The sequence below is a fragment of the Peromyscus eremicus genome, chromosome 3 (genome assembly GCF_949786415.1).
Source record: "Peromyscus eremicus chromosome 3, PerEre_H2_v1, whole genome shotgun sequence".
NCBI classification, from domain to species: domain Eukaryota; kingdom Metazoa; phylum Chordata; class Mammalia; order Rodentia; family Cricetidae; genus Peromyscus; species Peromyscus eremicus.
The window spans coordinates 15,651,641-15,664,974 of NC_081418.1; the positions used below are offsets into that span (position 1 = coordinate 15,651,641).

A 13,334-nucleotide genomic window follows, 5' to 3' on the forward strand; every position below is an offset into this window, starting at 1 on the left:
TGGGACAACCTGACTTACCTTAAAAAAGCATCTCTAGACTGATGAAGAACCAGTGTCCCCCAACTAAAATCGGCACCAACTAAGATAAGTGAAATTTGTGAAACAGTGTTTGGGCAATAGTATGAAAGCCTGGTGACAGCTAGTACTGAGAAGCGTCAAGAGGACGAGGCGTTTTTCCTCACTGCTGGTGGGAGTGGAAAGTAGTGCTTCAGTTTCTACTAAAACGTAAGGCATGAGCCCCACATGCCACACAGCCTTACGCAATACGTCTAACAAATGAAATTGCCCTATATAAAGGTAGGTGTCCAGTGGGCCCATGAAGCATCATGTGTAATGGGCAGCTACCTCAGACTTCAACAGATAGGTTGTGGCTCTTTATCCTCTGGAGGGCTACACATGTTTGAAACAATTGTGTATATTTTCTTCATTGAAGACTACCCATTTGGTGTGACCAAAATGCCAAACATGTTTGAAGTATTTAGTGCACATCCTATTTTAAAAGTTAGAAACACACATACACACACACACACACACACACACACACACGAGAGAGAGAGAGAGAGAGAGAGAGAGAGAGAGAGAGAGAGAGAGAGAGAGAGAGAGAGGTGGAAAGGGACATAATCAAATCTAACAATTGTTATATTATCAGGAGTGAAAAAAAGAGAGAGTAGTTGAAATTACTAAAATGAATTCTATATCCATTGTTTAACTTGGTATAATTTTTAATTGAAAAAAATCTCATAATTGATTGTACATGAATGTACACACCATTGGACACAGTGGTTTAGCTTTGAACATGCGTGAGTACTATGTATCCTAAGATTGGAGACTCAACATTACTACATTTGGTCAAAGATACTGTCATAGAACGATCAGCAAGTTTCTCTTGTCCAATGTGCTGATATTTGTCTGTAAAGCTACATGTACGGTTCTGAAATTGTAACTTTTACTTACTTTTTCACTTCAAGTCATTAATAATTAGTAAACAAACTAGACTGTGAAAGAAATAACAGTATTCCATTATTGTCAGCCTTCTGTTCATCCTGTTTCACTATTTTTAAACCACTTGATCTGAGGAGTATGGTCCTTCTAGGCGTATGTCTAGCTACAGTCAAATCAAACACTGTCTCCCGAACAAACTGGATTTCCTTGAGTGTGGTGGTACATGGCCATGGACTCTGAACTTGGGAGGCAGAGGGAGGAGGATTGCTGCCAGCTTGCTACATAGTGGGACTGTCCTTTAAAAACAAGTGATTTTCTTCAATAAACTTGTGATATATACATATGATACAAAGATTGTTTATCATTTTTCTCTTTTATTTTAGAACGCTTTACCGTGTACAGCTCTAGAAGCCTCAGACAAGCATGGAATAAGTAAGTGTACACAGATGGTGCTCATTCTCTCTCTCTCTCTCTCTCTCTCTCTCTCTCTCTCTGCAACTTGCTGAGTGAGTTTGTCACAGCATGCTTTCATTCACTGATGTTGTACCCATCCATTAATTTAAACACAAATTAACCCTTACTGAGGGTTTAGACATGTTCATTTACCATGTTCAGACAGAGCCAATAGCCAGTGTGGGTTCAGGTTCTTAGAGCAATGTGGCATTGTATGAGAATTGTGAATTCTAGAATCTGCTGTGGCCCATCTTGTAACTAAGTTCTGGGAAGTATTTAGTATTAGCAGAATAATACAAAACACACAATAGCAATGGACTTTCTAACAAATGGCATGGATTACTATTACTGAGTTAGATAAAATGGATGTTTCTTTTTTCTTTTTTTCCAATTTACCTACTTTCCCCCTCTAAACCACACTGGGGAGATAGGTAAATTTATCACTTGAAGTATATATACTCTCTTTTTCATTTCTCTCATCCCATCTGATCTTATTGTATGAAGGTTGGTGTGGTGGTCTGAAAGGTTGCCACACTGTCCTGACACCTATCATGACCCACATACATGATAGTAACAATAAATCAAATGGGTTTATTGGTTTGAAAAGTTGACAAGGAGAACTTGTGGAGTCTTCATTGCATTCCAGCCTGTTAGCAGAACACCGTAAGTTGGAACACAGGCTGAGTCATCTCCCGTTAGCTTTGCCGTCACATTTCAAATACCACACTGCAGAAAACGTAACTGTGGCTCCTTTGATTAAGTCAGCTCTCATTCATTCTAACATGTTGTCTGTAGAGAATCTGGTGTGACAATCTTTGTACTGCTTTGACATTTTAATTTGGGGTATTGTTGATTATGACAAGTAAGAAAACTTTTATATAAGAATGTTTCTCGTCTATGCTGTCAGCAGACATGGCTGGCAGCTGATAGTGAGACACTCTTAGGATGAATATATTACATTCTCTAATAATTTGAAGGATTGAACCATTTTTAAAATTACGTATTTAGAAAAATAACTGATATGATTATTTTTTCCTTCTACAAGGCATTTCTTAAAAAGGAATGCATGTAGCTCTTTAAATTACTGAGATATGTTCATTGTACAAAGTGATGAATTTCATGATACTGTTCTTAAAATCTATCGTGTACTGTGTACTTTATTCTGTTCATTATCCATGGATAAATAAAGCTCTAATGTATGTGCATACCACATTTTCTTTATCTCGTCACATATTGATGGACACCAAGGTCCATGTCTTAAGCTGGCTGTTATGGGCCATGCCCTGCTAATCACAGCAGAGCAAGCAACTGTGTGGTGGGCTGACTTAGATTCTGTTGTGTGTGTTCCTGAGGGCAGTAGAGCTGGATCAGTAGAGCTGGGTCAGTAGAGCTGGGTCATACCCTGGCTGTTTGTGCCATTTGAAGGGTCAGTCAGCTCCCTGGGAGGCACACCGTCTGCACACTGCATTCTGAAGTTAGTCCGTCTGCAGGAAGATGGATGGAACTGGGAACATCATACTAAGCAAAATACGTTAAAGTCAGAGTGATAAATATGGCATGTTTTCTGTTATATACAGAATCTAGATTTTGCACACACACACACACACACACACACACACACACACACACACTCACAAATAACATAAAAATAGAAATGTGACCATTCAGGAAGAAGAAAGTACTACCATAAGGGTAAATAAGAGAGGATAGTATAGGTGTATAAGGTAAAGTACATGATATATTTTAATGAAAGTTCATAAAATCCAATCACATTGTATAATGCATATATGCTAGTAACTTTTTAAGTTGTAGATTTTTTAATTTGTAACATAATTATTAAACTGAAGCAATTGGTGAAATATCTTGTACTCTAATAATGGATTCAAAATAATTTCCAAGAATTCAAATTATTTGGTTAATATATGATGGTAAGGTAATCCAAAAACAAAAACAAAAATAAGTTGCTGTTCAAAATTAAGTAACAATATTAACAAAGTTAAGTTTCAAAATTAAGTTACAATACCTTTAAAGGCAGGCATTATCTAAGCCCTAGAAACTATGGGGGTTGTTAGCCTGCCAAAGAGAACAGGGATTTCTTGAGAAAGCGAACCTTCAGTCTAAGTAGCTATCACAAGTAATCCAGCTCATGTGTGAACCACATCTTCCCTAGGTTACACCAGTGAAAACTACCACATCTGCCCTGGGTTACACCAGTGAAAACTACCACATCTGCCCTGGGTTACACCAGTGAAAACTACCACATCTGCCCTGGGTTACACCAGTGAAAACTACCACATCTGCCCTGGGTTACACCAGTGAAAACTACCACATCTGCTCTGGGTTACACCAGTGAAAACCTACCACATCTGCCCTGGGTTACACCAGTGAAAACTACCACATCTGCCCTGGGTTACACCAGTGAAAACTACCACATCTGCTCTGGGTTACACCAGTGAAAACCACCACATCTGCCCTGGGTTACACCAGTGAAAACCACCACATCTGCCCTAGGTTACACCAATGAAAAACTCACCTGATTTCACTTATATTAATAACCATGAGTATATTTTAGGGGGGCTTTTATTTCCAGACAGGGTCTTTCTATGTAACAGCTCCAGCTGTCCTGGATCTCGCTCTGTAGATCAGGCTGGCCTCTAGCTCACAGAGATCCGCCTGCCTCTGCCTCCGAGTGCCACCATGCCCAGTTCCATGAACATAATTTTATCTTCTGCAGTTTTATAATACTCTATAACAACAGAGAAGTGGTAGAGGAGGATGTCAAAAGATGCAGTCGATATCAAAACTGAAAAGCCCAACATAAAGAAAAATATTATCGGTTTGAAAATAAAAAATTATCATCACCAAAGAAAAGTAAGCCCTTTTCTTCCTTCATACTAAAAATGCATGATCCAGGAAGCTCTTCTTGCATAAAGGGGATTTGGGGCTAAATGGAGACAAATCTGAATTTCATAAAATATGTCCTGTTTTTTACTGCCTTCAAAATAGTCCATTTTATTTCATTGGAATTATGAAGACTCACTCTATTTCTCTTGTAAATCTCTCTATTTATAGTTGTCTGACATTGGCATGTATGTGCAATCCACCAAGAATTTCAGCCACTTAAAAGATCTTTTATTATTTTGGCTGGGGAAAAGGCCGTAGTGTATATTCTCCAGCAGAGAGAAGGGGGAGATTCCAAGAACACATTTGCTTGCTTTGGAACTTTTTAACAACTGAACCATTTGGGAGGCTTGGAAGTTTTGAAATAAGAACTGAGGATAAACCGCTAAGTCACAGAAGACACATCTGGAAAATCCAGCTCATGGTTGGTAAAACGAGGCCCACGCACATCAAATGGGGTCGGGCCAGGCTCGTCCCCGCCCTTCTCTGAGGCCGTTCCTGTGAGCAATCCATCTGCTCATTAAGCACAACTGGATTTCTCCTAAGAATGCATATACTTGGTATTTTTAAATGTTCAGTAAATACAAAGGCACTGATGAAGCCTCCTTTGGGCATGAGAAGATAGAAAAGAAGCATCCTTGCTGTGCTCTATGTTCTAACACATCCACAAGCCCTAATTTGGAAAATTTAGAAATAACCCAATTTTGTGCACTTGAACTTTGCTTAAATATGTTATCTAATTCCATGTTTAACCTCCAGAGCGTATTTTAAAAATGACCTGCTTGTTGTATTATATATGCATAAAGCATGAAATAGGAGATAAAGTAATGTTGGAGGAACAGACTTTCACTTTGTGTATTTCTGTTTTTCTTGTCATCGTATCTGATGTGGATCATTAATATTTAGATGAACACCTTCTCACGAAACAGAAACATTCCACTCTTCTATGTTCGAAGTTGATTTAAAATTACCTGATAAGACAATACAGTATAAAGTGGGTTAGAGATTTACATTTCTTCGCCAGTATAGAAACATAATGAAGTTAAGAACACTGTTGATACACTAGGGGGAGCAGTTGAGTCAAGCAGATCTTAAAGTCGTCCACTTGCCCATTTTGTTCACTGTTGATGATTTTCGTTATAATTCTATTTACTTCAAAGTAGCAGTTTTAATTTATTTAGTGCCTGGAGACTTCCTTTCATAATATTTTCAAAGAAATTATTCTCTGCATCATTGATTGACTTTGGGGAGGGGGGTTGCTTATTGGGGTGATCAGCTCTAAACCAGACATTTTGGAATCCCATCCTCTTAATTTGAGGATGGGCTGCGATTGCCAGCTGCCAATCTCTGTGGATTTGGTTACATCAATAGAAGGATAGGTGTAGTTCCTCACCACATTCTGTTCCCTTGAAAATGTCAATCTTCAACACATGAGCAAGCAGGTCTCTTGTTTGGTCTTGGACACACACATGTGATATGGTTTCAAGGCCCAGAAGGCTCCCCTGGTTGCGCAAAGGCAGGTTAGAGCAGTTTCTGGGGACGTTTGTTTTCATAATAATGAATCATTAGTTCAGTTCCTCAAAGCCTTGTGTGGGTGTTTGTTAGGCAGATCCAGTCAACCCCTTGACACCTTGGAGTTTGCAGATGGGGAGTCCAGAAAAGAAAGGAAGGAGGGCCGAAAACAAAGATGCTGTGTGGGTCCTGGCAGGTGTCCTAGAACCTCATAAAAGGTAGAATTAAGGTACATGGAAACACACAGTTGGGGCAGTTTCCAAAGAGAAATAGCTAACGGATTTGCCAATTACTGATCAGTAATGGCAATATAAAAACAGGATGAGTAGAGGCGAGTGATCCATGCAATTGAAAAATCTCAGCTTAGAATGTGTGCCCCGGTGAGTTTTGTGAAAGGATCGTCAGTCCAGTAGTTAGATGGACTTAGAAATAACCCGGTTCTATGTATCCTTAGCACATCTTTGGGTAAAAAATTCTCTTCCAAAACTGATGTCTTTCTCAGTCTGGGCTTCATACAGCAGAAGGAGCAGGGTAGAGTGCTGGGGTACACAGTCCGACAGCTCATGCCTTCTTTGTACCATTACCGGGGAGTGTCCTGTGGTGGGAGGAAGGTTGGACTTAGAACAGCTAAGCTCAGAGGTTGACAGCTCTGCCAACCACCCACTTACTTCCTGCAGATGAAACTCCTTACCTACTCCACAAGTCCTCGCTGCCCTAAGGGACTTACCCCATCGTTCTGTGTCATAGCCAGATTTCTTGTCTGTCTCTTTTTTGGAGGTAGCAAAGATCCATTGACATTAACTGCTCCTGTGGTGGCCCAGGGCAGGCCCCATGCTGTCCGCTCTCTGCCAGGTGGCAGGTTTTGTTCCTCTGACGGACAGGAAGAGCCATCTTCCCTCTTGCTAATTGGCAGTACGTGCCAGGCTTGGGAGTTGGCAGTAGTCATTGTTTTTCATCCTTTGGATTATATGTTGGCCTCTTCATCCAAAAGTACACAGGCCTCCGGTGTGGCTAACGCCGTCCTTCTGCTGGGCAGCTCATTAAGGAGGAAAACACAGCAGCAGTTTCTGAAGCAGCCCGGAGCTCCCAGGGGCAGGTGGGCTGCCAGGAGAGGCCTTTCTTGAACTGTGCCCCGAGCAGATTCCAGCAGGGCAGTTCTGCTTCCGCCAACACGAAGCGGGCATTTGTGTTTTGTAACCACTGGTTCAAGGGACTATGGATGTATCTATAAATGTTATCTCACACTTCTGTGGGGAAGGAAACTGGATATAACCAGCTTATTTCTTTGCTTGCAGTCACAGAAGGCAAAAATCACAAATGAACTGGTTTGGGCTCCCACCTAGAGGATCTTGTGGAAAATTTTCTTTCAGGCTCATTCAGGACATTAGCAGCTAAGTTCCTTGTAGGTAGAGAGCTAAGGCCTCCATCTTTCCTGTTATCAGATGGGAGCCTCAAACAGCTCTTTAAGACTTCCTGCCTGCTTCATCCCACTGCTGCCTCCTCCCGGTCAGCTCCAGGTCTCACTCACTTTGCCTTCTGCTACATCTCTCTTCTGGCTCCAGTGGGGAGAAAGTCCTCTGCTTCGAAATGTTTCTATTATTAGGTTGAGACCACCTAGGAAACCCAGGTTTATCTCTCTGAGGTAAGGTCAGTAACTTAGGTCACAGTGGCAAGGTCTGTCTACTGTGCTAAGTAGCCTATTGACAACCTAGAGGAATTACTAGTAAAGAGGACATCTTGGGAAGCCATTCTGTTTACATGGAGGTAAAGGATTCCCTATGTAGTCACAAGCCCTGGGTAAAGCAGAGCAAACCCAGCCCTAGCCAGCTCAGACATAATCCACTTTGCCTGGTTCAGAGGAGATACGTTCAAAATTATGCATGAGGAAGGAATCACTGTCTGTCCTTAGCCGAGAGTTTTAAAAGAGATTATGCTCAGGAAGCCTGATAATAACTGAAAGTTTGACTTGACATTTCTAAACCTACTGTCGGAACCATTAGAATGTATGGGTTGGGAACTCAACTTCAATTTAATTTGAATTTACTTAATTGATATGTAAAGAGCCATATGTAGTTAGTGGCCACCATAGTGAACAACACAGCTGTAAATCTATATGTGAAATATTCATTTATTAAATGCATATCAGGGTTATACAAGCAAGATATTATATCTAAAAGACGTTGCATTTTGTACCTAAATGTCTGGAGATCTTTCTTTTTTTTCTTTTTCTTTTTTCCTCCATCTTTCGCTTGTAAACACTCTGAGAAGACAGTAGCTCTGGCATGCCCAATGAGTGCTATAAATCTGCAGGGGAAAGAGAATCAAGAAGACATCCTTACCCACCTCTTCTCACTGCAGGTGCCATGCTGTCCCATCCCCTCCTCCCCCACCCCCACCCAGAGGCCCTGCCTATTGCAAGTGCTGTTTTCCATTACCGACTATGTCCTCTCCCCCGACTCCCCTGCACCCAGAGGCCCTGCCTATTGCAAGTGCTCTCTTCCATTCTCCTCCTGTGTCCCCCCACCCCCGTTGGGAACTGGTAGGGTTAGACACACAGCTCTCTACCCTTTTTGAACTCCCTGAAGAGTTCACCTCTCCGCTGCTATTCTGATTCCCTTGATCTCCCTTCACTCTGCTCAGAAAATATGGCAGAAGCCAGCTTCCTGCTCGCCACATAGGAGATGCTATGAAAGAGGGCTCCGTTTTCCAAATAAACCCCCTAAATCAAGTGCCAGGTCCCTCTCACTGTGCCGTCTGGATGCATGTATTCATATGTCAGCTTTCAAATGCCGAGAATTACCACGTTTTATAATGGCACACATAAACAGAAATGCGGTAGTTTTTTAATTACTTTATTTAGAAGCTCCTATAATTTGATTCTTTTCCCCAATACTTATTGGCATACTTTTCTGTTGATTAAGAAATGTTTATGAATTTAGTGAATTTTCTATCTCAAAATGATTATGAATATGGAAAAGGATGATTTTAAACAGCAGTATTATCTTTTGTAATCCCTGGCACCCATACACCCCTTTTTGCCCTAGTTGGCTGTGATGAAACATGGTGACCCCCCCCCATTGGGGGACTTTCTCTGGGAGTTCTATAGGGTTCATCTCCCACTTATATTGAGGATACAGCTACTAGACTGTTCGTGCTGATACAGGTGTCTAGCATCAGTGTGTGCGTGGTGGTCCTACTCACCTGAGAGTATACCATCAACAACTTCTGTTGATACGAACCAAGAGGAAGCAGAAAAGAGGAACAGAAGGCTGTGCATCCAAGTTTTGGCACAAATGGCAAGAAAATGCCTGGAACCAAGATCACCCTTGGTCTCCTCCATCCTCTACGAGCCTTGTGACGTTCAGGAGGCTCACTAGCCTCTCTGAAGTCTGCTGCTGCAGGTTTGAGTATAAATTACCCAATACCTTAACATCCTTAGTACCTTGCACACCCTTATTACCTCCCATTATGCCTTTCAGTACTCCCTGTCCTCCCTACCAGTCAGTTTAATTTAGTTCCAAATAAGCAATTTTCCTTGAACATAAAGGCTATTTTCATACAGGTCCCCAGGCAGCTAGAATGTCCTTCCACCTTCCCAGGGGCACGTGCTGAGCTGCTGAGGCACCATTTTGTTTTTCTTGTAAATACTTGCAGGGAACAAGATTCTATCTCCCCCAACAATTCCTTCCTAAGAGTGATATGTTAACAAATAGCATTGTACATAATTAATGAAAAACTGTGATTTATCCCAAATCTTGAAACACATCTTCTAAACAGTGTTCCCAATTAGACTGAAAGAGACACACATACAAATCACTGTTACCAAGTTCAAATGCCTAGTAGACTTTTTCTATGGTCCCCTGAATACACAAAGAGACGGGTGACCTCAAGTCAGATGTAAAGGTCCTGGGTGTCCTCACGTGATCTCTTATTTCAGTCTTGAAACTGAAAATAATTGTCTTTGTTTCAGAGAGTAGGTGACTTGGCTCTTGCAACACAAAGAATAATGGCTGGGAGCATGGCTCTGCTGCCTCTGTCATCACTGGAGAGGCAAGCAGACGGGATTCCCAAGGCAACTGGCCTTTCTCTTCAGACACTGAGCCAAGTCCATACCCTTAGGCACCAATCCTGTTCTTGGTTTCTTATATCCATCATGCTAATGACTTTATTGGTAGATTCTGTGTCTTTACCAACAACAACAACAAAATACCTTATACACATATATTGCTTTCCAGTTCATTCTGTTTTGTTTTGCTTAGGAGCATCTATATATAATTTCAGCATTTGGAGGATGTCAGAACAATTTACTTGGGGTGTACAGTTGATGTCTCAGTGCGTGTGTGTGTGTGTGTGTGTGTGTGTGTGTGTTCTTACTCATTCTGCAAACAGCATGTACGTGAAAAGGAGTGTGATGGGGAGAGATTGGTGCCTGGCCCTCCCCTCGCTGCATCGCAGCTTATCTTTGTCTGTCTGTATATGAAATCTTTGCCAGTCCTCAGCTGCATTTAATCCCTGAAGACTTGATATACAAACATCATGCCAAACAGAGAACTTCCCTTAAATTATTCAAATCTCCCCATAAGTGATTTCCCACTCTTCCTGAAGTGAAAAACATTTGATCATAAATTCAATTAAATCAGCCATCATCTTTGTGATGTTTGTCCAGATAAATCCTTTAGTGGCTAAACTAATAACTACACCAGCTGTGGGGTATGGGGAGGGAGAGGGGGAGGGGAGGAGGAAGAGGGAGAAGTAGAGAGAGAGAGAGAGAGAGAGAGAGAGAGAGAGAGAGAGAGAGAGAGAGAGAGAGAGAGAGAGACACAGGAGAGAGAGAGAGAGCGCACATGTATATGGCATGGCTGTTGGAGAAGGATCACTTTAAGGTAGAGGAAGGACTGATATCCTTTCTTAGGCCAGATTTTCATCACCTTTTGCTTATGGGCTTAAAAGCTGAGACACTGAAGGGTGAGGTTATGTTTGTTGCTTTAAATTAATTTGTTTTATGTCCCCATTTAGAGCTGAATTTTACATCAAAACAGACATTGATACTTTGGAGATGTTAGTACCCACTGTAATACCATATCAGCCATCCTTCCTCTTTTTTCTTGCACCCCATCCTTCCTATTTAAAACAATGGCAGGAATGGCCGTCAACATGCTTACAAGTCTTCTTAAGAAAAAGTCCATGGGACTGTAGCGCTGCTTATGACTTCTCTTACATATGTCAGCTGAAGATGTGAGGTTTTTTTAAGCTTTACAGTCTATGTTGATTGCTTCTCATCTTGTTCCTAAAAGCCTGAAGACATGCAGATACAACCACTCCACCCCTTTTTGCCATCTTACCTTTGCAAATGAGTCCAATTAATTTGGCTCCTGCTGAACCTTAGGTGTGTTCATATGGCCTGCAGAGGGCAGCATGTTCTGAGGAAACAAAGCAAAACCATACCAAACACCACAGGGCGACTACTGAGGTATCTGTGTAAAATGAGAGGGAACTAGCTTTTTTTCTCTACCAAAATGGTTAAAATTTCTTCAGTATAGAATCCAGATGGCCACCTGCTTAGATTGTCTGCCTTTATTTCCCTAACCCAGCTCTACTGTTCATCTAAAGAGCCAGGGTGTGACAGAGCAGGAACCACCCAGTTCTTTTGAGGAAATTTGGAAATTTCTAGAAGTCGCATCAAGTATTTAAAAAAACTAGAGTGGTCCTGTCCAGTGGGTCTTTATACCCTGATGAAAACCCTGTGTATCTCCACGTCATGTGGTAGCCACGAGCCACATGTAACTATTAGGTAGTTTAAAATGTGACTGGGGCCATTGATCTGAGTGTTTTGTGAGATTTAATTGTTGTTAATTTCGATATTCATGAGTAGTGAGAGTGGTTACTACATTGGATGGTAGACCACAACATAACTTCTGATCAGCTCATAGTAAATGTTTAGAATATATTCGGTGGTGGATTAAGTTTTTCAGCAAGAAAACTACTACCTAGGTTTTTATTTTCATACTTACAAATATCTCACATAGCTGCAGACTTAAATCCAAATCCCTGACTCTGCCCCAGGATTTAGTTTCTCTCAGAACATCTGAGAGATTTTCATATTTCAAATTCTTCAATTTTGTTGAATATTGGATGTATTTCTCTTGGGTACCTGGAATGGAGTTTCAGAGCATGGATCCTAACCACACTGACTCTGGGGGTGCTGAATGATTTGCAATCTAAGCTTCATCACCTATTTGTGTCTAGGCTTCCAAAGATAAAACAGAACTTAGAGAATGTGGTAAAATGTGCATAGATGCTTGACATACATTAGCATATTTTATAAGTTGGTTGTGTGTTTATTATGAAACAGCTATTTACAGTGACTATACATAAGGCCTGCTTGTGTATGATTCTGATGTAATTTCAATATTCTCTTGGAAATTTTCTTGCGAGTTCCCGAGTAATCAGATAACATTTTCTTCCGTCACATTTTCAAACGCTCCCATACCTTTACAGAAGAGCTGAAAGTGCATTTCTCCAGGTGCCTCCCTTGTGCTGACACTGTTGGCCTTAAGACTTGAATAGACCTTTGGAGCTATGGTGGATGGCATGCCACCGTCTCCTGCCTCGGTAAAAGATGGGCTTCCCTTCAAACACTGCCTCAGCCTATTCTGTGTTCCCCATCTAACCGCCCTTTGTAGGTCCTGTACCCTCAGTTTCTCAGTCTACTCCATGAGAGGAATGTAGGCTTGGCTGGTAGCAAGATTCTGCTTCAGTAAATCTGTGGAGCCCCCTACACAAGCCGTGGCTGAGTGAGGAGGGGAACGACAGGACCCCTGTGTTTCTGGAGTAATGGCCTTTCAGGCTGGCCTTCCCTGTGCAAAGCCAGATAGCTACAGTCTGAAGGTTGGTAGGCTTTCTGTTCAGAACGAAGGTTATCTGCAGAAAAATCATTCTGGGAAAGTCTCTGTGATGTAACAACCGCTTCTGTGTTGGGAACAGCATCTTGTAAGCTCCAGTACTTTAGGAACTTGATATTAATGGTGCAGTCAGCTGACGGTTCATAAAGTGAGACCTGAATAGACAAAGATTTGAAATCGGCAGGACAGAAGGTACCGATTCTTGATGCTTCTCCATAGGGTGGGATTAGAACGGGCTCTATAGATATGTTGCCAAAATGGACACCTTAAATTACAGCCTTGCTTGGTTTTTATTGTTCTGGGAGTGGCTGTAAAATAAATAAATAAAGAAATAAATAAATAAATAAATAAATAAATAAATAAATAAATAAATAAGATAAAGACATTTCTATACAGAATCTTTAACTCCATTTCTTTTTTGATTGTTTGAGAACTTCACACATGCACATAATGTGTTTTGACAAAATCCGTGCTCCATTCCCTGCCCTTTAGTGTCTCCCAGTCTCCCTACCACTTTTCTCCCCAATTTTATATAATATTTTATGGATACATTTATTTCTATCTCAACCCTCTTAATTTTGTTGTTTTAGTTTTATAATACATGTTTGTTTAGCGTGTGTGTGC

At 41.2% G+C, this 13,334-nt stretch overlaps 1 protein-coding gene across 3 annotated transcripts in view; it reads left to right on the forward strand.

Annotated features, from left to right (window-relative positions):
* The window catches only part of Cdk14 (cyclin dependent kinase 14), a 573,205-nt gene that overhangs the window by 453,344 nt on the left and 106,527 nt on the right, over window positions 1-13,334 (forward strand). For all 3 annotated transcript variants that reach the window (XM_059257306.1, XM_059257307.1, XM_059257308.1), the window contains one exon: window positions 1,326-1,374. In XM_059257306.1, coding sequence (XP_059113289.1) covers window positions 1,326-1,374 — 49 coding nt within the window. The remainder of the gene's footprint in view (window positions 1-1,325; window positions 1,375-13,334) is intronic.